The 23,651-nt window shown below is 45.2% G+C and overlaps 1 protein-coding gene across 1 annotated transcript in view; it reads right to left on the reverse strand.

Moving 5' to 3' along the window:
* Window positions 1-414: 414 nt before the first annotated feature.
* The window catches only part of IFT88 (intraflagellar transport 88), a 74,447-nt gene continuing 51,210 nt past the window's right edge, over window positions 415-23,651 (reverse strand). Inside the window, 10 exon segments of the mRNA XM_040426221.1 lie at window positions 415-661; window positions 3,444-3,554; window positions 6,911-6,980; window positions 12,164-12,270; window positions 12,940-13,005; window positions 15,479-15,531; window positions 18,156-18,271; window positions 19,091-19,241; window positions 20,506-20,614; window positions 21,150-21,336. Coding sequence (XP_040282155.1) covers window positions 540-661; window positions 3,444-3,554; window positions 6,911-6,980; window positions 12,164-12,270; window positions 12,940-13,005; window positions 15,479-15,531; window positions 18,156-18,271; window positions 19,091-19,241; window positions 20,506-20,614; window positions 21,150-21,336 — 1,092 coding nt within the window. The 3' untranslated portion in view covers window positions 415-539.

The raw sequence follows: 23,651 nt of genomic DNA on the forward strand, positions 1-23,651 counted from the left end.
TTAAGTGCCGGTCCGGGTTTTGGCAGCACCTGGCTGTCCTTAAATAGGCAGCTGGGCTCAGCAGAGAGGTCTTTGGGATCTGAGGCTTTGTGCTGTGCTGGAGGACTGAGAGCCGCACGCTAGGGAAACAGGTCCCCTAAAACCTGCTGTGGACTACTGGAGGCAGAAATGCCAGCAAGGTGACTTGTGTTATATGAACTTTCCATTGTGTGTGAATTAACACCAAGACTGCAAAGTTACGTGCTGTTTTGTGCAATTGCCTCAAGTGTGAATAAACACTGACGTTTTGAGTTAAGAATTTGTATTTTGCCTCTGTACAGCGCCCACTTACCCTATCTACCAGAGCGAAACCCCACAATATACACACACACACACACACACACACACGTCACAGGGCTATAAGTAACAAAAATCTCAAATAGTTTAATATTAACAGATAAAACCAAAATAATAATAAACAAAAAAATAAACAATAAAAACATATAATGGACGGAGACCAAAAAAATAACACACAAAACACACTGAAAGCTGTGACGGTATTATTCAGGGAGAAGGTCATCTCCTAACTCTTCATCTGCAAACTCTTCCTCTTCCACTCTCTTCTTGGCTGCAGTTTTTGGTCTTTCCATTTGTGGGCCGAGAGGGTCTGCATAGGAAACATCTGCAAAACAAAATATGAAAGATCATGACCAGGGACATAGCTATAGGAGGTGCGGAGAGTACAGCTGCACCCGGGCCATGGTGGCTGATACCAGTTATATAAATAACATTGTTGGTGGGGTGAGCCTGGTTACACCTCTGATCACTGTCTAATAAATTACTGGATCAGAGGAGTTCAATGCTGCATGTTTGCGGTTTCCTTCTATCAGAAATGGCTCCTGTCCATGGGTTGTGTGTGCGGTTATAGCTCAGCTCAATAGAAGTGAATGGGATTAAGTTTTAATATCACACACAGTCTATGCACAAGTGTGGTGCGGTTTCTTGAAGAAAGCTGCCATATTTCTCAAGCCTTAAACCTCCTCTTTAAATATTTCATGGTCACAGCCCCAAGTGCAGCACTTAAAGGGGTATTTCGGTTATGTTATTTTCCACCGATCACGATAATGGGGTCCCTGTACCTTGTGAAGCCCCCCACCTCCCAAAAAAAACAACAACAAAAATAAACGGAATGGCCTCTCCATTCTTTTCTATGGGAGTTTCGGAGATAGCCAAGTACAGGGCTCAGCTATTTCCAAAGCTCCATAGAAATGAATGCTAGGAATGTACATAGACTGGGTGGAACCTTCTTTACACAAGGAACAAAAAGTAAAAGGTTTCTTTACACTGTGGAAACCTTATAAACTAAATGATATACCTGCTACCAATAGACCACCTAGTATCTGGAATGTCAGCTTCACCAGCACCTTTCAGAACTAAGCCCCTAAATTCCGTGCATCTTCCTCTCCTCTCCCCTCCCGGACACCATGTCTGTTCTCTCAGACAGAGCACACAGGATTGCAGCCTGAATTACCCTGGAAATCGGACCTGCAAGTATTTCTAGCAGACAATTATTCATTTCTCAGGATTCCATATGGACCTAATAAATTCACTACGACTCTTATGATTCCCCTCCTCCCCCAAAGAATACTTCAACTTGGAGTATTTTTGTTAAATGTCTAAAAACACAAAAAAAAAAAGGCTCAGAAGAGTGAGAAATAGTAAGTCAGACCTCACCAATCGATGCCCCGCTGATCCCATTTCGATGCTTCTTATTCCTTCTCCCAGTCTCTACTTCCTGGTCTCTCCTAACATGCAGGAAATGACTGCTCAGCCAATCATTGTTGGAGGCGGGTTTCTACTGTGACCAGCGATTGGCTGACCTTGTTGAGAAGGACCAGGAAGTAGAAACTAGAGGGAATTGGAATAGGAGAAAAAGGGGATCAGTGAGTATGACTTATTTTATTATTTTACACTGGTTTGAGACTTTAAAGAGCATCTGTCAGTAAAAAAAAATCATGCTGATTAAAACAAAAACAATACCTTTTTTGGTCTGTATGTTGAACAGCTGCCCTCAAAGCACTGCTTTTGTAACACCCCTGTGCTCTGCACACTCCCACCTCCCCTTGATGGACAGGGCAAGACATCAAGCATGGTGAGGGTAGAGGCAGCAGATGCAGTCATGCTTCTCATATTTGTGACACTTAGCTCTGGCTTAAAACTTTGCCTTTACATTGAGAAACAGATCTTGAGTATTATATGGGGAGTATTATGTATGAGTATCAGGAAAGAAGTAAAATTCATCCTAAAGCTATGTCATAGCATGATATTAGAGATACTACTGGTTTCTCCACATGTATATATTGTGCCTGTGAAAAATACAGTAATATGTATTAGCTTTCTAAGCATTCTCAACATGGTAGGTCTATAGTCTGAAGGTAAGTGTTCTGCCTGCCATACAGAGGCTCTCCAGTTCAATCCTCAAAAAAGATTTCTGCATTTTTTCTCCCTCATTTAACCCATAATAAAAGTTGATAATAATTAAAATCTTGTGTATAGCAAAATGATCTGATGCAAGTAATGTTGTACTTGCTAGGCTATAAGTAGTGTTTACGATATCCCCAATACTCCCCAAATCTAGTTGAAGATCTGTTTCTCAGTGTAAATGCAAAGTATGAGCCAGAGCTGAGTGTCACAGATATGAGAAGAATGATTGCATCTGCAGCTTCTGCGCTCTCCATGCTTGATGTCTAAACCCTGTCAATCAATGGGAGGGGAGGATGGGGGGGGGGGTGCATAGCACAGGGGTGTTACAAAAGCAGTGCTCAAAGGATTCAGCCCTGCCTCCTGGTGCTTGAATGTGCTCATTTACATATAAATAAAAACCGAGATATCTCTGCAGCCATTCAACATACAGACAATAGAAAGGCATTGTTTTAATCAGCATGATCAACCCTACCAGTAAGTATGCCTGGTTTAATAGGGTTGATAATGCTGACAGATGCTCTTTAAAAGTAAAAAATAAATAATAAAAATAAAAAATAAAATGTAATTAGCTGGGACAACCCATTTAAGAATATTATAATTTTTTCTATGTGCATTCAAAGCTAAATGCAATGCAGCACTACCCTATGTGGGAGGGGAGCTATAGTACGGTTCATAGGGAGCATCCTGGTTCATGAACGTGATGGCAGAATTACAGAATGAATAAGATACTTCCATAGACCGAGCAAGGAAGGCATGAGGCTCAGGAGACTTGCATGTGAGTTACGGTCTTTGGACAGCTGTAATGGCTTTCCTATGGCTGCTAGTGGCTGTCACCCAAATAACCCAATGGACCCTGTTCACACTAATATTCTGGAGGTCATTTATAGGCTTGCAGGTGCTCTCTGTTGCAAAGTTATACATTTCAAATAGGCAATAAGCTTTCAGCTGATGAAATGGCCTTTGTAGGCGAAATTTCTTACCAATTTCTTGGTTCGTGCTGGTCTCATAAGGATCATTAGCTGTTGGGAGTGACTTTAGTTGAGCACTAAGACGTTCTCCTTTAGCGTTGGTGCCACTGCTCTGCCCACTGTCTGAGATATGAGAAAACAGAGCAAAGATTAATATAAAAGTATATAGGCAGCTGCTCTGATGTGCATACAACATGCAAACATTGGGGAAATGTTCAAAGTCAGATTTGAAGGAATCTACGTTGCTGTAGTTTGCGCCAAATTTATCAAGAGTTGCATGATGTTTGATCATTTTGGTGCATCTTCCAATCGAACTCTTCTGCTTTGACATGTTACTCCGCTTTATGTCACCCCAGTACTGGAGTAAGATTGTGGCCATTTTTATAACTTTTAAAATCTCTCTGGAAATGAATTTGGCTTAAATCAGCTTGACGAGCGGACCATGAGCACTTCCCCGTCCACATCTCAAACAGGTATAAAACTGCAAAATGTTGCAAACTATTGAGCAAATAAGCCTAACACATCACTAAGACCAACTCTGCGACTTTTTGAAGCCAGAATTCTGGAGTGCAGGGTACGATAAATCCCCACATGGAGTTTATGGGTAATTAGCTAAGCTGGGTGGGGTTCTTCATAGACTCTTATGGGGTCATTTATCAAACTGGTGTAAAGTAGAACTGGCTTAGTTGCCCATAACAACCAGATTCCATCTTTCATTTTCCAAAGGAACTGTGAAAAATGAAAGGTGGAATCTGATTGGTTGCTATGGGCAACTAAGCCAGTTCTACTTTACACCAGTTTGATAAATAACCCCATAAAACCTGAATGGGGCTTAGCTACAACTACGTCATGTGACCGATGTACGGTGACGTTACACAACCTAGAAAGAGGCAGCGGCGCTTACATAGAACTCTTTCTAGGCCATGTGACCGATGTACGGTGACGTCACACGACCTAGAAAGAGGCAACGGCGCTCACGGAGTGCCTGGCCTCATATGATAGCTGATCCGACACCTGGGACCACCGCTGATCTGGCATTGATGACCTGTCTTGAGGATAGGTCATCAATATTAATTACCGGATAACCCCTTTAAGGATAATCCTAGTTAACTGAATTCCAGAGATCTTGCCATTTTTGGCAGTTTTGTTGTGTCGGACATATTTGCATAAGGGACAGCCATGTTGGTTGTCGCCTTTGGATTCTCTTCCTTATTAAGCTCAGGGCTGTTTTGAGGAAGACAATCAGTCATGCATTCTTCACGTCTCAATGGTCCATCTTGGACAGGGTTGAAATAGCCATCCTAACGATACAAGGGCTCACCCTTATTTCCGGACTATGTTGGAAAAAACAAGTTGTGGTTTTCGGTGTATGCAGATCTTACACTAAAGGAGAATATACTGGTAGGTACGAGTTACATAAGTGGCCATGACGGCAGTGCATAGTAATCATAGCTGCGGAGAAGGCACATTTTTCGCTCTATTTCCAGGGCACAAGGTAAATATACATGAAAACAGCCCTGAACTCTGAGGAGGTTAATTGCTTTCACGTGCTCGGCTCTGAGCGATTATGTCAGCACTTTCAGGAGAACTTTCTCTGTCCTGCAGACCATGTATTTGCAGTTTTAGCTGCTATTGGGGTCATTTCTACGTAAATCTTTTTGTACACTGTAGCCGGGGTTTTATTCTGCTCCCCTCCTCCACACACCTCTGCCCATTTTTATTTTTTTATAATTGTTTATTTCATAAATTTTTATCAATGAAAAGTAATACAGGTACAATGTCATATTGCATATCATAGCAATAGTGGAGATCGGTCAAGTTGTTTTGGTCAAGTTCCAGCAGACCCACATGAAGCAGAACCGCAGCTGCACACCCGTCTACATCTGGTACAAGCCTTTGTGGACCAGTAATGAGGAGCATGGAGTGAGCAGTGGGGACATTTTAAATGGTTTCCTCCTCCACTTATTTTGGGACTAACAAGTCACAGTGCTTTCTCCAGACAGACCCCAGAACTCATATCACATGTCTCCTCCGGGGTTCAGCCTGTGCTTACTTCTAAAAGTAGGTTTCTTCTCATGTGAATTACATTAATGGGGACATGGAAGTAGGCCCAACTTAAAGGGTTTTTCCAGACTCCGGATATTAATGACCTATCCTCAGGATGGATCATCATTATCCGAGCGGTGAGGGTCTGACCCCTGGCACCACCACCAATCAGCTATTTCTTGCAGCCTCCGGCGCCAAAACAAGCTCTTGAATCAAGCAGGAAGCACAGCGCCATTCAAAGTGTAGTGGGCGTTCTGGGTTACTGCAGCTCCCAATCAATTCTTCAAGCTGTGCTTCCTGCTCTATTCAAGCTGGAGGCTGCAGGAAACAGATGATTGGTGGTGGTGCCAGGGGTCAGACCCTCACCGATCGGATATTGACGACCCATCCTGAGGATAGGTCAGCAATATTAGGAGCCAAGAAAAGGGTTGTCCAGGATTAGAAAAACAAGGCTGAATATATCAAACTTAAAGGGGTTGTCTCATCTCAGTCTTATATCGGGAACGGAGCCCCGCAAAGCAGTGGCTGGAGGACTCCGGTCCGGCCACCACCAAGCGCTCTACCCATATAAGTGAACGGGAGCGCACCGCTCAATAAACTTCTATGGGCCCGATATGCCCTCATTATCGGAGATGATACAACCCCTTTAAGAAAGATTGGTTGCTAAGGATACATTACCTGACAACCACAGTTTCATCACTGGAGTTGTCATTTAGCGCATCCATAGCAACCAATCTGTCCCATCCTTACAGCTTGAGACTGAATTGTTAGTGAGCAGAGGGCACAAAAAGGGTAAGTAGGGTTATTCGGACATATACCGTGGAAAATACTTGAGCTAGAATTTTGTGAAGCTCTAATGTAATTTCACACAATCCATTGAAGCTTTAAGGGTCTCGGAAAATGTTCTAAAGGGCCCTTTAATGTAACATACAATAGGAAAACTGACTAAGTCACAGGCCTAAAGCTTGCAGCTGCACTACTGCCACCTTCCCAATTCTGTGCAAGACGAGAGCGATGAGAGAGACCGTGGGGGAGGAAGAGAAACAGAGAGAAAGAGACAGCACCAATGACTGCAGTTTCCCCTTCACTATATCATATAAATTCATCTATCCCAGTGGGGGTCTGACCGCTGGGGCCCCTGATTACCATGAGAATGGAGCGGCAGACCTGCATGTCCCCTGCGCCATTCAATGCTACACGGTTGCCAGAGATATCTGCGCGCTTGTACTCTGCCATCTCCAGCAGTCCTACAGAACTGAACAGAGTGGTGGGCACCTATGCATGCCTGCTGGGAACACAGGCCCCCGTTCTCATGATAACAGGAGGATCCCTGCCTGCCGATAAGACACTTACTCCCTATAGGAAGTTTTTGTAATGGGACGACCCCTTTAAGAACAAGTACAGAACAATTTAAAGATAAAGTAAGGACTTACCACTGCTTGCACTGCCCTCTCTGCCCTCCCTTCGACTGCGGGCACTGCCATCTCTGCCAGATTTTACACGCTGCAAAAGAAAAAAAATAACGAAGAGAGTGTTTACCAAAAGGCTGCAAAAAAAAGATGTGAACAGAGCCTTACTGATCTGTCAGACAAGAAGTTTAGCTGTTGTCTGAATTGTTTAGTACTAATGCCCTGATCGGTGGGGGTCCGACTCATGGCTCCCCCGCTGATGAGGCTGCAGCACTCTGGTAAGCGCCCCAGTCTCTTCACAGCTCACCAAGCACAGTGCCGTCCATCAAATAGTGGCTGTTCTTGTTACTGCAGCATAGGTCATCTGATGAGCGCCACGTCACCGGCCTAGGAAGAACCTGCATTTCTCATAGAGCGCCACAGCTGATCAGCAAGGGTGCAGGAAGTTGGACCCCCGCCAATCTGATATTGAGGACCTATCCTGTGGATAGATCCTCTGTATTAAACACTCAGATGACCCCTTTAATATACACTTTATTATATATATATACTATATGTAGGCAAAGGATTACTGTAGCACGTACTCAGAGCAGACCCCACTTTTCAAGTAATGTCAGAAGGAAAAGGGTTAACAAACTGATGGTTTGATAAGAACAATGCCGCCTGGAAAGGGATGAATCCTCCCCCAAAATATCTGTGTTAATATGAAGAAGATTTTTAGAAATATGATGGGAATGTGCAGCGGAAACAGGTTGTATATGAAATGCTGGCGACAGTCAGCGGCCGTCAAGTCCCCTTTATAGGAGCTGCTAGAAAATAACAACCCTCATCGTACACTGGCTGCGGACAAACATTTATGACAACGATGCAAGAAAATCTCTTTCCACTAAGACTTTGCTACATAGGTAACTGGCTTCTGAATTTAAAAACTTTTAACCCCATGAGGACCAGGCCTATTTTGGCCTTGAAGACATGACGGATGATTTTGCCCCTTTGATTTTATTCAATGTAGTTGCACGAGGCATTGTTTTCTGAGGGACGAGTTGTACTTTATGTAGGATCCATGTTTTTGTACATTAGTGTTTCATTTTTAGGTTGGAAAAAATTTGCAAGCAGGCATGTCTGCCTCCTAGGTCAGCCGCATTGTTGCCGATCAGTCACCCATGGGATTGTGCGTACGAACGATCCCACCAACTAAACCGCCCGACCAGGGAGACAGTTCTTTATAAAAACGGACTCCCTGGTGCTTGAGCACAATGGCAAGTGATCGGCTGAATTCAGCCAATCATGCAATCAATGAATGGCAAAGTTTCCCAGCACGGTGGATTACATTTTCAGCAGACGATCGCGAATGCTCGTTCGCGCTAGTTTTTCAGACGACAGTTGGTCAAAATGGCCGAAATCTGTCATTTTGGCCGACTTTAATCTAATGTGTATAGCCACCTCAGGCCTCATTCACAGGTCAGTGTTCCACGGACGTGTGCTGTACATGTTCTCCATGGACAGCACACGTCCCCATTCAGTGTAATCACATTAGTGTTTTTAGCACGTACGCATACTCTATTTTGTCAGTGTTTATGGATCCATCACGCCCATTATAGTCTATGGGTCCGTGAAAACCACGGATGCCATCTGTGTTTCACGGATTATTAGAAAGAGATGCTTTGAAAATTATTTTTCAGCTGTGCAGTGTCCATGATACACGGACAGCAAAAAACGGACACACGGACTAAACATGGATCCTTCACCGACCACCTTCTCACGGATTCGAGCACGGACGTGTGAATAAGGCTTTAAGCTAAAACTGATTAGCTCAGTGTCTGAGGAGCTAACACTATTTTTATTAATGTCCCCTAGTGGCACCAGCTGTACCCACGGTCTTTTGTGGTCATAGGGCATTTTATCAATAAAGAAGTTCTCCTAACATAGATGTTGTCTGCGCCAGAAGGTGTCAACTAAACAGGTGGTCGGAAATCCCAGCGCTGCTGTATCCAGTTCATCTCAACCTCCTGAGGCTTGGCCCCCAATTCAGTAATGAATACAAAGACACCGGCAGCACAGGCCCCCAGTGATCTTACTAACACCCACATTAGTGTTGTGCCTAATTTTGCATAACAGGACAAGGTCAGTAGTATTCTCTCACCGCACTCGCAGCACAGCACCCGTCCTGACCTCCCAGCACTGCCGGGGTCACATAGCATTATAGTGATTTATGATGCTATGTAACCCTTAGAGGTCTGGAATGTACTGGATAACACTGACAACATTAGGTCAGTGTTATCCAATACATTCCAGAACTGTAAGGGTTACATAGCATCATAAAATCAATATAATGCTATGTGACCCCGGCAGTGCTGGAAGGTCAGGACGGGTGTTGTGCTGCGAGTCCGCAGTGTGACACCCACTCGTCTGAAAGCGGCCTAAAAGGGCCATTAGACTATTGCAGATAATGAATATGCTGTGGTTATGCACATAGATATATACACTGCTTTTTATCTCAAGGTTTACTCAATCTTGCATTCAGCTTAGGTAGGGTCCGGCTCTTCTTAAAGAGACCAGCACTGTATGGACACTTACTGCTATGCTCTATGTGAAAATAATATGCAGATAGGCATCTCCCAAGCAAAAAGAACCATCTTACCAGTGCTACCTTGTGGAAGTGACATGATAGGAGGATAGGAGTCCAAATCCGACTTTTCAACAGGCCTTGGGCTATGACAAGGGAATATAGCCAAGCTAAATATCCAGAGGCGGATTGGCTATAGACCTTACAGGAGAATTTCCCGGTGGGCCAATACCCAGGGGGCCACCAAGCCCCCTTGTTTGTCGCTGGCCGGGTACATAGTAAGCTCTCAGCAGTAAATAATGTGGTGAGAATTAGATGCTCATGTACCTGGGCAGCGACCGCACATGCCCTCACCTCCTGATTACAGAAAATGGTGCTATTGATTGCCACAGAAGAGGGACAGCTTTTGCGGCAACATATTGTGCTGCTGTGTGGTAAATGGTTCTGCTGGGACGGTATTTTGTGCTATGGTATTGCAGACACGGCCTACTCGCGTTGCCCTGCCTTTTGTCAATTTGGACCCCTCACAACATGGGGCGAACTTTTAGTTTTTTTTTCCAGGGCCACTTTAAATTCCCAGTCCGCCCCTGCAGATATCAATCTGTAGACAGCAGTTTAGGGGGGCCTGCCCCTCATCAGTACGGAGTAGGATTCTGGCTGGCCGAGTGTGATGCCTTAGATGCAGTTTAGGTAGGGTTTGGCTCTCCTTAAAGAGACTAGTCCTGCATGAAGGCTTACTGCCGATGTTACATGGTCTCTTTAAGTTAAGGAGAGCCAGTATCCTACCAAATGTGCATCCAAGGCATCGCACTCAGCCAGAATCCTACTCCGTACTGATGAGGGACAAGCACCCTGAAACAGCTGTCTACAGATGGATATCTGGTCTGGCTAGGCTATATTCCCTTGTCATATCCCAAGGCTTCTTAAAAAGTCAGATTTGGAGTCCTAGGGCAGTGGTGGGCAAACTTTTTAGTCAACTGAGCCAAATATCAACAAAACCGCGATTGAAATTTCTTTTAAGAGCCAAATTTTTAAAACCTAAAATATATAGGAAGGTACATTGTTTTTAGTTTCAATAAGTCCGCTGACGATAATCAATATGAAGAAGACAACTAGCGTAGTATGAGCATAAATCCATCAGGGGGACATAAACTTCAGGTGAAAACATAAAAAGACTATAAGCCGCAAAAGACACACTATATTGAAATTGCCTCAGGCGGCACCCTATTTTTGTGGGGCTTATTAACTAAACTGCAATATCTCACCTTTCTACAGTTTGATCATTGCATTGTCCATTGGTGAATTATAATACATCACTGCATTGCCTTTGGAGTCTGCACTTTTTATGTTGACATCGGACTTTGGGCATGGCATAAATGATTTCTATGTCTCATGTTTTCTATATTTTTATTGCGTCAACAGTACCAGTGAGGACTATTAGAGTGTGTTTTTACATATTTTTTATATGTACTGATTATAATTTCATTTTATCTTTATCATTTTTTACTTTGAATAAACTTGTATGCAGAGCCAGTGCAAGGTGTGCACGCCTATTTTATTACTTTTTCAGTTTAAATAGTTTACATGCCATGTAAATGATGATGCCAAATAATTAATAAGAGTCACCTGTAGAAGGAGGTAGCACACTCGACTATGCCTACTATGGCGTCACGTTCGTAGCACAGCAAGCGCCTGCGGCGGTGTTCCGTTATATTTCCCTACCCGGGAACTTTCACTACCCTCGTCACTTCCTGTTGTGATGCAGCACGTTCCGACGTTTGGAAGGAGATGTGTACACCCAAGTGAAGGCGGCTTCCTGTGTGATGATGGCGTGCGCAAATAGTGGGAGGAAATATGGGCATGTGATATGAGATGTACACGCCCTTCTCCAGCTTTGCGGAACGCAAATGCGTTCCACAGGCAAGAAGACTGTAGTGCGTGCTTCACAAATCAGCAGGAGGGGTTGGTTTTTCGGCTATGTGGGAGCCCGCACCTGTAAGAGCCGCATTCAAGGGGCTAAAGAGCCGCTTGTGGCTCGCGAGCCGCGGTTTGCTGACCACTGTCCTAGGGAGTCATTTCCACAAAGGTGGCACTTGCAGGATGGTTCTCTTTCCTTGGGAAGATATCCCTTTGCATAACCATCTTGTATTGAAAGTGTTTTTAACAAAGAATTTCAATTAAACGTGAGCTACTGTATTATTTTAAATGCATTAAAAAGGTCATCCTGACCATAGACCCATCAGTTATAAATGTATGATAGATGGGGGCTTACTATCTCTTTCTTATCCTCCCTTTCTCAGGCGTCACCAGTCACTTTAGATTGCCCAGTGGGTGTCATAGGATCTCTGTTCTCTTGACTGGCGAGGGGCTCCCATTTACAGTACATGGATGGAATATTAGAAATGAATGGTTCTACGAATGCTCATTCCTTATACCTGGCTAGTGTCACCGATCACCGGACAAACTCGCAAAATATCATTTATGCGGCATGCAAAATCTGTGTAAAACGCAAACAATGATTTTATGTGCCACGGAAACGACAGATCACCCGACAAATGAGGGTTTTGCTCGTCTCTCAGGTGATCGGCGGTACATTTACAAAGGGGCAATTATCAGGAATGAGCATTCGTATAAACCATGATTCAAGATAACTGGCCGATCTAACTGGGCTTTCACAAACACACAGTAGCTGGCCCGGAGTTAAGAATTACCTGTTCCTTTAATTCCTTCATTTTCTCTGCCTTTTTCAACTTTGTTGTATATTCTTGAACTTCTTTTAACCCAATATCTGTGCAGAGCCGCACCAGGAAACGCAAGCCTGCGGATCATTCATGAGAAAAGCAGAAAATATACTAGACACGTGAAACCTTCTCATGCAGAACATTTATACAGCGTGTATTTTATTCTGGCCACCATGTAAAGCATTAGCTTTTGTACACAACCCTGGCTCATTCTGGGGATTGCGGCGGTTCTTGCTGCAGTCAGCCAATGTACATTATTTAATTCTTATCCATCATATAAAATATCCCCCCCCAATCCCAGGACCCTTTTGTGGATTATACTTACCTGCTTCCCGGCACCCGTGTTGCTTCGGATCCCTGCACGGCCGCTGTTGCATCTCCTCGTCGCTCAGATCAAAACATCCGGCGACAAGGGGAGTAGCCAATAGCAGGCTATGACCAGCCTCAATGGGGCTCGTCCCCGCCGCAGCCTGCTATTGGCTGCACCTCCCGTCGCTGGATGTTTTGATCCGAGCGACGGGGAGATGCAGCAGCAGCGGCTGTGCAGAGATCCAGAGCGACAAGGGTGCCAGGGAGCAGGTAAGTATAACAGGGAGCAGGTAAGTATAACAGGGAGCAGGTAAGTATAATCCACAGAAGGGTCCCGGCATTAAGGGGGGGGGGGGATTTTATGTTAATGGATAACCCCTTTAATGACGCAGGTAAACTCGAATTATACTGCAGAACATAAAAAGAACATTCCTTACATTCAACATTGTCTGGGAACCTCTGATGAATCTCCTTGTATTTATCCAGCGATTTCTGATAGTTGCCTGAGAAAGATACATAAGTATGTAATCACATATAAAACACTATCAGGGATAAAAATGACAAGAGAATGCTGTACGGAATAGTGAATGTCAGGCGGTGTTCACATCTGCACTGCGGATCTTGCTGCAAAAGCCGGACAAAATCGTGCAGCATGCAGCAGTATCCTGTCCAGTGAAGTGACGGACGTCATAACGGAACACCAGTGTAGTCAATGGGCGAAATCGCTGTCTGTGAGCCCCAAGAGAAATGATATCTTAGATAATTAAAGATTAAAATTTCATAGCGGCTAGCTCTCTGCCAGACCCAATTATAGTCAATGGGGTCTGGCGGGAAGGTGGTAGTATCCGGCAAGTCTCTACAGCTGTACCAGTGCTGCAAGTGTGAAACTGGCCTTACTGTACCAGTGCTGCCGATCCTGGAAACAGGTAAAGCCGATCATGACGTACGCTGGGTAGACTGGTATACATCCCAGTCCACATCTGGTGGCTGCCATAAGGACTTTATATTTATAGTCAAATTGAATTCCCACAATGATTACAAGTCCTGATAAATGATTAGCATAATTTAATGATGCTGCATTAAACTAGAAAACATTTTCAGTTTTTTTTTTTTATACCTTGTTTTTATTGAAGGTTTTTCAAAAGTTTTACAGAAAATAAAAGATAGCATGGCAAACAATCTACGTAGGAATACATTGGAACAGATCCATTAGTCTGTATTAATGAGGTAGCAGACCTCCTTATTCATTATTCATACCGATGGGGGCATCTCACTATAAGGCCTCATGCACACGACCGTGCTGTTTTTTTGTGGTCCGCAAACCGCGGATCCGCAAAAAACGGAAGCGGCCCGTGTGCCTTCCGCAATTTGCGGAACAGAACGGGTGGCCTATTGTAGACATGCCTATTCTTGTCCACAGAAGGGACAAGAATAGGACATGCTATATTTTTTTTGCGGGGCCACGGAACGGTGCAACGGATGCGGACAGCACACGGAGTGCTGTCCGCATCTTTTGCGGCCCCATTGAAGTGAATGGGTCCGCATCCGAGCCGCCGTTTTGGCAAAACAACGGTCGTGTGCATGAGGCCTAAGTGAGAGAAATAAGGCCTTCATAGGAGTTCCTTGCGTAGAAAACCATAAGTCAAGAAAGTAAGAAGGAGTAAATGGGTTGGGGGGGTTGGGGGTGAGGTACGCCTAAAATCACCCATTAACGCTGTATAATCTGTGTCCCCCCCCCCGTCCCCCCCAGGGAGTACTGTGCGGGACCCACTGACACCAGGACAGACCACCAACAACCAGAAGCACCTCTAAATGGGTGATTCTCTCAGAAGCAATTGCTCTTGGTACCACACCGTCAAGTGAAAACATGTCTTTATATCTTGTTGTATGCGTTGTGGAAGTAATTGAATTAATTTTTCTCACATTTTCAGATATTATTTTATATCAGTATAGTCTTGCTTCTCTAAAACACATTCAGAATACCATGGCTGAGGTTCTAAGGTCTGTCGGCAGTTTTGGCCATGCAAAACTGCTAACCTAACGATAGGTCGCCCATATTTAAATGGGTTGTCCGGGTTGACCAATCTTCAGGATAGGTCATCAGTATGTGATTGGTGGGGTTCCGATGCCTGGCACGCTCAACGATCAGCTGTGTGAAGAGGCTGCGGAGCTCCGGTGAGTGCTGCAGCCTCCTTGCAGCTTACCAAGCACAGAGCAGTCCATGGGGGATAGCAGCTGTGCTTGGTATCCCTTGAATGGGACTGTGCTGCATATAGACTATGTGAGAGATGAACAGGACGTTACTGGCCTAGGAAGAAGCCACAACACTCATGTCGTCTCTTCAAACATCTGATCAGCAGGGGTGCTGGGAGTCAGATCCCCACCAATAAGACACTCATGACAAGTTATCAGTATTAAACACAACTCCTTTAAATCTCAGAAAAACCCTCTAAGGCCCCCATTCACATAAGCAAATAGTCAACCGAACGGACACGATTTCATTATCTGTCAGGAGGAGGAAGAATCAGATGTTTAAATTTTATCATGGCCAATCTTATGTTCTCCTGAAGGATAAGCCACTGGGAGGTGTACGCTGACCACCATCTACTCTTTGAATACACATGCATGCTCAGCCTAACCTACTGTACATGCGTATAGGCAGCTCAAGAGGAATAGCATTTGGTTGACAGTTATTGAACATATATATGTCCACCTTCTTTATTTAGTTCAAAAAGCCTGAGGTATTAGCTTTTAGAAGGTGTCATACTACGCCCCCCCTTACTGCTAGGATGCCAGCAGGCAGGTATAGGGCTATATGGGCAGTTCCCTCAAAATCCCCCACGAATGGTAGCACTCCTGGTCTTGGACTACTACCAAGAAGATCAAAGCAGCATGGCTGACAGAAAGTCTTATACTTTATGTTCTGTTCTAACAGCATAACACACGATAAGTGCAATCCATATACAGGATACCTACCGCTTCTTCTGTGACAGCTTGCCAACATTAATTGCCATTTCACTTGAGTTGGTCTGGAGAAGAAGATAAATGTACATGAATGACAATGGAGGCATGCAATACATACATAAATGGATTTACACAGAATTTACCAATTGTTCCAGAAGCCGGCAATGTGCTAGTGGTCGTCATCAGGGAAGGTGTATCTGCGCCATGTGTTAGTGGTCGTCATCAGGGAAGGTGTATCTGCGCCATGTGTTAGTGGTCGTCATCAGAGAAGGTGTATCTGCGCCATGTGTTAGTGGTCGTCATCAGGGAAGGTGTATCTGCGCCATGTGTTAGTGGTCGTCATCAGGGAAGGTGTATCTGCGCCATGTGTTAGTGGTCGTCATCAGGGAAGGTGTATCTGCGCCATGTGTTAGTGGTCGTCATCAGGGAAGGTGCATCTGCGCCATGTGTTAGTGGTCGTCATCAGGGAAGGTGTATCTGCGCCATGTGTTAGTGGTCATCATCAGGGAAGGTGCATCTGCACCATGTGTTAGTGGTCGTCATCAGGGAAGGTGTATCTGCGCCATGTGTTAGTGGTCGTCATCAGGGAAGGTGTATCTGCGCCATGTGTTAGTGGTCGTCATCAGGGAAGGTGTATCTGCGCCATGTGTTAGTGGTCGTCATCAGGAAAGGTGTATCTGCGCCATGTGTTAGTGGTCGTCATCAGGGAAGGTGTATCTGCGCCATGTGTTAGTGGTCATCATCAGGGAAGGTGTATCTGCGCCATGTGTTAGTGGTCATCATCAGGGAAGGTGTATCTGCGCCATGTGTTAGTGGTCGTCATCAGGGAAGGTGTATCTGCGCCATGTGTTAGTAGTCGTCATCAGGGAAGGTGTATCTGCACCATGTGTTAGTGGTCGTCATCAGGGAAGGTGTATCTGCACCATGTGTTAGTGGTCGTCATCAGGGAAGGTGTATCTGCGCCATGTGTTAGTGGTCGTCATCAGGGAAGGTGTATCTGCGCCATGTGTTAGTGGTCGTCATCAGGGAAGGTGTATCTGCGCCATGTGTTAGTGGTCGTCATCAGGGAAGGTGTATCTGCACCATATGTTACTGGTCGTCATCAGGGAAGGTGTATCTGCTGATTTATTTAACCCTCTAACGCCACTACAGGAGGACTATAGTAATACACGACAACCATTGTATACATGGAGGGAGACTGCACGTGGGTGACCACCGTCTATATTATCCATGTCTTAAAAGGAATTTTCCATCTTTGAGATATTAATTGGTGGGACACCCACTGATCAGCTCTGTGCAGTAGCCACTGGAAACCTAGCAATGGACGGAGCTAGAAGCAGGAGGCTAATTCCATTGTGTAGTGGGTTCAGCTCAGTAGTCAAGTGAATGGGAGCTGACATGTAGTACCCTGGCACGGCCAGCACGATGGAGCCTTTTTTCTTCCGGCTCCACCCTCTGTTATGTTTCAGCAGTGGCAGCTGCCACAAACAGCTTTTTGGTGGGGGTGCCGGGGGTCAGACAAGTTAAGGTAGAAAACACCTTCAATAAAAGGCATATTGAAAATGTCATCAGACAACCCCTTTAATTCCGACCAATTCTCTACCCACATTTTCATCTTTTGTCAGTATGTGTATTAGAGTAGTGAGGTCAAAACGTCCTCACTGCAGCCTACACACAGAGGTAACAGGTAATGACAACCCGCTCTAGTAACCGCCGCCAAGAACACACCCGTAGATCTCACAGAAGGTAACGTGGGTGAGACACTGGGAGTAGGGTGGGTGCCTTGTCTCCAGTCAAAAAATATAGTACTGGGGCTTCTGAATTTGGAGGATTAGTCTCACCATGAGAGGATATTTTTGAGAGCCTTTTTTTCCCGGTGGTGGCTATTAATGGATGGGGTCTAGTGTGTCCTCCATGGCAGAGTAGAAAATGATGGTAAGTTCACCCTTAGTGAGAAATAAATTTATAAAAATGGAGGCTGTCCAGAGAAATGTGTGCTGGTGCTGGATAGGTGTGGTGCGCTTCTCTAACATTGTTCACTACACGAACATACCGTACTCCTGCTGAATACCGGACTTCAATAAAGAATGGTGATGATACTTTTCCAGCCTCTTCGTATCGTACCATTTGACTGGTGACTACAATGTGATCTATGGAATACTGCCTGGGTAGTTGTTAACCCCGTTTTATTATAATGCTTTTACACAACCGTACATCGACTCTCCTGGCTATTGTTTGTTTCAATAAAACGATTTGAAAAGTGGGTTCTCCAAGATTTAAACAAACATTGATGACCTATCCTCAGCTGTACGAAGAGGCCACGTCACTCAGTAAGCACTTAGGCCTCTTCCTAGGCTATGTGACGTCACATTCATCGGCCACAAGGCCGAGGCGCATTTACGTTAGTCGAGCTGAGCTGCAATACCAAGCACATCCGCTATATAATGTACGGCGCTGTCTTTGGTAAGCTGTGAGGAGAACGCTGCACTTGTACGAGCGCTGCGGCCTTCACAAACAGCTGATCGGCGGGGAGTCAGACCCCCCCCTTCCCGATCTTATATTGATGATCTATCCTGAAGAGAGGTCATCAATATGTAAAGCCCGGAGAGCCCCCTTTAAGATGGGAATACCCCTTTAACTGTACAAAAGTAGATAAAGTGAGCTCAACTGTGTTACCCCAGATACTTACTGAATAAGTGCAGCTCTCTCAAAGTACTTAACGGCTTTTTCACAAAACTTTTTGTCAATGTAGTAGGCTCCCAGCCATTCAATCACTTCAATGTTTGATGGGAAGTGGCGATAAGACTGTATGGAAAAAAAAAAGGCGAGAGAAATGCAATTTCAATAACCACCAACTAAAGTAGTGACTGACAGCAATAAGCCATATACAATATGAATGGAGCAAGTAAGGTTACTTTCACACTTGCGGCAGAGTGATCCGGCAAGCAGTTCCGTCGCCGGCAAAACGTATGCCAACTGATGGCATTTGTAAGACTGATCAGGATCCTGATCAGTCTGAAAAATGCCGGATCCGTCTTTCCGGTGTCATCCGGCAAAACGGATCCGGCATTCATTTTTTTCACCTTTTTTTTCGATCTGAGCTTGCGCAGACCGGAAGGACAGATCCGGCATTCCGGTATTTTGAATGCCGGATCCGGCACTAATACATTCCTATGGAAAAAAATGCCGGATCCGGCATTCAGGCAAGTCTTCCGTCTTTTTGCCCGGAGATAAAACCGTAGCATGCTGCGGTATTATCTCCGTCCTGATCAGTCAAAAAGACTGAACTGAAGACATCCTGATGCATCCTGAACGGATTGCTCTCCATTCAGAATGCATGGGGATAAAACTGATCAGTTCTTTTCTGGTATTGAGCCCCTAGGACGGAACTCTATGCCGGAAAAGAAAAAACGCATGTGTGAAAGTAGCCTAAACACACCCAAAGATAAGACAGAGACTTGGTACAGAATTGTAGAAGATGGCATCTCTGTATTGCAATACCATGTAACCTGCTACCTCAAGAAAAAAAAGAAAAAGGGCGATTTTGATGCAGATTTACTCCAGCCCATCTGTACTGCATTGCCCCTCACCCATTCCTGTATGACTAGCGCAGGGAACACATACCTCACAGTAGAAATGGAATGCTTCTAACTTGTCGCCCTGCATATCGTACAGTTCTCCAAGTTTAGCAAGTGCGTGCGCATCAGTCGGTACAATGTTTATAAGTTGTAAGAGCCACTCGATCGCCTGATTAGGATCGTCAAGCATTTCATACCTAAATAAACTCAGTTAAGGTACATACACAACACGATCTACCAATTAGATTAAGGGCTCATGCACACAAAGGTGTGCTGGCCGGGCCCGTATTGCAGGCCGCAATATACGGTCCCCAGACGTTTGTGCACTGCATCACGTATGCAGACCCGTTCAAGTTGAATGGGTTTGCATCCGTCTGCGGAAACCGCATGGATGTTGCCCGTGCATTGGGGACCGCAAATAGCAGTCCCCAATGCACGGAACGGCCGGCACACGTTCGTGTGCATGAGCCCTAACATGTGTAAAAAAAGAAATAAAAAGTACAATATTGATTCCTTCTCAGGTGACAAATGCAAAACCACAACCCTGCTTCATGGTGCAGTTATCCCACTACTTCTCTCCCCAGCCTCGGCTGCGCTCCCAGGATGTAAACTTCTGTTTTTGCGTGATTTTGTAGCCAATCACTGGCCTGCTCTCCTTATAGCATGTCAAATGGTCACTTGGCTCAAGGAGAGCAAGTCACCACTGCAGCCAGAGATTAACTGGGAATACAGCGCTAGGAAGCAGGTAAGTATGCACCAAAAGGGAGGGTGTTGCCAATACCCTCCCCAAAAGCGAACACTCCTTTAAATTGTGCAAAAACTAACAAAAAGTAAAGCAAGCCCTTAATATAAAAAAGTTAGGATGAGCTGCTGGAAGCGGTAAATCACGTTCTATGTAAGGGGTCCTTAGAGTAAATATCAAATGTGCTTCACTTCACCCGATGTCCAATGGAGCAGCTCTTGGTGGCGACCGGATCTACTGCAGCCCATTGTCGTGATCTGATTGGCTGATCACTGTGGCCAGTTAAGGGCATTTTACCAAAGAAATACCCAGGCTGGATCTTTGCATGCGCCATAATTGGGCGCTGTGTGCGGCATTCTAAAAGGAATGTGATTTGGAACTATGATGGCCCAGGAAAGACCAATGAGTTAAGAATATAATAACCTGAAGTATGCCCATTTATACAGACCAATATTAATTATTCAAGGGGTATTCCCATTTATATAAAGGGATGGCATATCACTAGGATAAACCATCACTTTGTGATCGAGGGGGCCCATCCTGTAAGATTTGCCTGATCTTGAGAATGAAGGCGCTACAGCCGGGGTGCTCCTGGTCACCCGACTGTGCGGAGAGCTGCAGCACAGCCCCTTCCTTCTTTGGATGATCAGACAATGGCGTAAACCCTGTAACGCAGGCAATACAGCGGTAAACAGTCAGCGGTTTTCCAGCAAGGATACAAGTTTGCCATCTGACTGACAACCTGTCCACTGTTCCTCAGGATCGCATGGAGTTTAGTAAAACAGTCCAGAGCATCCTCCAGGCGATTTTGTTTCTTGTACGTCAAAGCTAGGGAAAAAAATATATTCTTTATTAGATGAGTTTATACGGGACTTTATACTGCAACATAATCTCACGGATCACAGAACAGATGGTAACTTGTGGAAATACACATTGAATCTACATGATGACGGTTCAGGTGGCATGTGGTTCACAAGTGAAAGGAAGACACGAGGAAGTGATACTTAAATACTTGGTGCACATATTTGTCTACCTCTGGATATACATCGAAGGATAAAAAAAAGTGTCAATTTTCATCCTTACAAACTGAACTCTGCAGCTAAACTACACAGCTGAGGCGGATGGATGGGTTGAATGGTAACGTCAATGACGTCAGGTCACTTCAGCTACATGAGGCAATAGGATCATGGCAGGCCCATGTGAGTGCACATGTAAAATTCGGCGTATGTTTTTTTTTTTCTAATCCATTATATCTAGAATCAACAATAATCAAGTCATGTCAAAGTGTAACCCGGAAGCCACAGGTTGTAAAATCCCACTCAAAGAATACAAGACATGCAAAGTCAAAGAAGAGCCTCCTCACCAAGGTTATAGAGTGATTCCGTGCAGGACGAGTCGTTCCTCAGAGCTTCCCTGTAGTATTCGGCTGCTTTTTCATAGTCTCCGCTTACAAAAACGGAATTACCCTTGTTTGTCAGGGCTGATGGATTGTAGCGATCAGAGGTAACCGCTAAATCTGCATACAGATCAGCCTGTGAGAAGTCTTTTTCCTGTAAGAAAATGTAGACATAAAAGACAATGGTCCATTGGGTGGAAAATAATAGGAATAAATCTTTGTATAAGCGGCAACATATTCCACAGCGCTTTACAATCAGAGGGATTATGTACAAACAAACTCATACATTACAAAGCAACAAGATGGAACTCTGTGTTTCTAAAATCAACATATTAGTCAGGAAGGACTATAAAATGCCGGGAAGGACTTCCGGTTCTGGCGCTGGTATGGAGTGACACGACTAGCGAAGCTCCACTACCCTTCTCAGCTGTATCACGCTCCGCAAACCGCCTACGGGCTCATCTTTTTCCATCCAGTGTGTGGGATACCCTGCAATACTTCCACAAATGTATGGAGAGGTATTTATTGAGAAGTGGGAAGAAGCAAGGTGACTGTGACGAACAGAGGCCTAGCCAGACCAACATCGTGCCCAAGATGGCGTCTGAGCACACTACCATGCCCCTGGACTTGCAGCCTGCTCCCTCCCAAGATGATATCTTTGGGTCCAGCTCCTTCCCGACCACCGACCTTAAGTGCCTGGCTGTAGAGGTGGTGAATCACTTGGCTCCGAACCTCAAGGCTTCATTATCAGCCACGGTACAATCGGCTCTTACAGAGCTGCAAGACGCATTTACACAGCAAGGCTATCGCATTGACGAACTTGAACAACGCACCTTGTGTGTAGGACATCTAGGATGCACCAATGCAAAAGTGAAGATGCTGCAGCGTGCAGTCGTGGAACTTAAGGATAAAGTGGACGATCTAGAAAATCGCTCCTGCTGCAGCAACCTGCGCCTGGTGGGGCTACCAGAGGAGGTACCGGGGCCGGAGCTGCGACACATATGTGAGTTTGACCTTCCTAAAGCACTTGGCTTATCGATACCACGAAAAGTGGAAAGGGCGCATAGATTGAGGCCTAACTTAAATGACGCGGAGGGTCCTAGAGATAATAGGGAGAGGTCCCCGAGGTCTAGACAAGTCATTGTGAAGTACCTAGACTTCACAGACCAAGAGGACATTATACGAGCTTATCGGGCTCGTAAAGAACCACTGACTTTCCAGCGTCACAAAATCATGCTGTTCAATGACTACTCTACAGTAGTGACAAAAAAAGGATGGGCCTTCAGCGGGGTTTGTACTTCTTTATTTCAACGCAACATTAGTTTTAAACTAGTGTATCCTGCAGTACTGCGCGTCAGGTGTGCAGATGGATCGTTCAAGACTTTTGAGTCCGCCTCAGAGGCTGAAGCCTTTTTCGCTCAAGGGCCTTATCTGTCAGATCGAGAAGGTAGTGATGGAATAGGCATAAGCGGGCCAAGAACCACGCAGGACAACTCACCTGGATCATCACCGGGACAAACAAAACGTGGGATGGTACGCATAGCACCAGCAGCTATGGAGCAAAGGCGAGATCGACGCTGAGGAACTTTATTGCTAGGATCCACAGCTACGCCCTACCGTGGCGTCGAGATATGAAGGTACTGTCGCATTATATACAGTGTTTTTCTTCCCCAACATGTCTGGATCTGAAGGTAACGGAGTGTCGGGAGATACCAGAAAAAAGGGAGTCTACGACTTCTTTTTGGACTACCACTTGTTTCACGTTGTTACTCATTTTCTTTCTCTGTTGGAGGGCGAGATTATGTCTTATATTACAATAGTTAAAATAGTAAACTGGAACGTCAAAGGTTTGCATTCCCCGCAGAAGCGCAAGATGGTGTTGCGTCATCTCAAGCGCCTAGGAGCGGACATCGCCCTTCTGCAGGAAACGCACCTCATAGAATCTGACTTCCAGAGAATGGCTAGGCTCTGGGTGGGGGAAAGCTTATGGCTCTCCAGCAGTTCAGGGTAAAGCAGGGGTCCTCACACTCCTACATAAAAACCTACCCCATAAAGTGCAGGCTCAGTCCATAGATGATGAAGGGAGAGTTCTAGTTTTAAAGATAACCGACCCGAGTGGAGAAATCAGTCCCCATACGGATAGTGGGGGGTGATCTTAATGCAGTATCAATTCCAAAGGAAGAAGCAAACAGGCAGACGGCTCTAAAGCAAATAAAAAAGCCGGTGGTGGGGTTCTGGCCAACTTCCTAGAGGATACGTCCTTGCAGGACGTGTGAAGGATCTCACACCCTGATGACAGGGAATATACCCACTACTCCCACGCACAGGACTCATGGTCTAGAATAGACTACTGGTTCACAGACCTCCAGCTGATGCCTAGGGTTCAAGAAGTACTCATTGGAGATCTGGAGATCTCAGATCATTCCCCAGTTATTCTGACCCTGGCAGACATGGTCCCGGGAAGAGCAG

The sequence above is a fragment of the Bufo bufo genome, chromosome 3 (assembly GCF_905171765.1).
Source record: "Bufo bufo chromosome 3, aBufBuf1.1, whole genome shotgun sequence".
Lineage (NCBI taxonomy): Eukaryota > Metazoa > Chordata > Amphibia > Anura > Bufonidae > Bufo > Bufo bufo.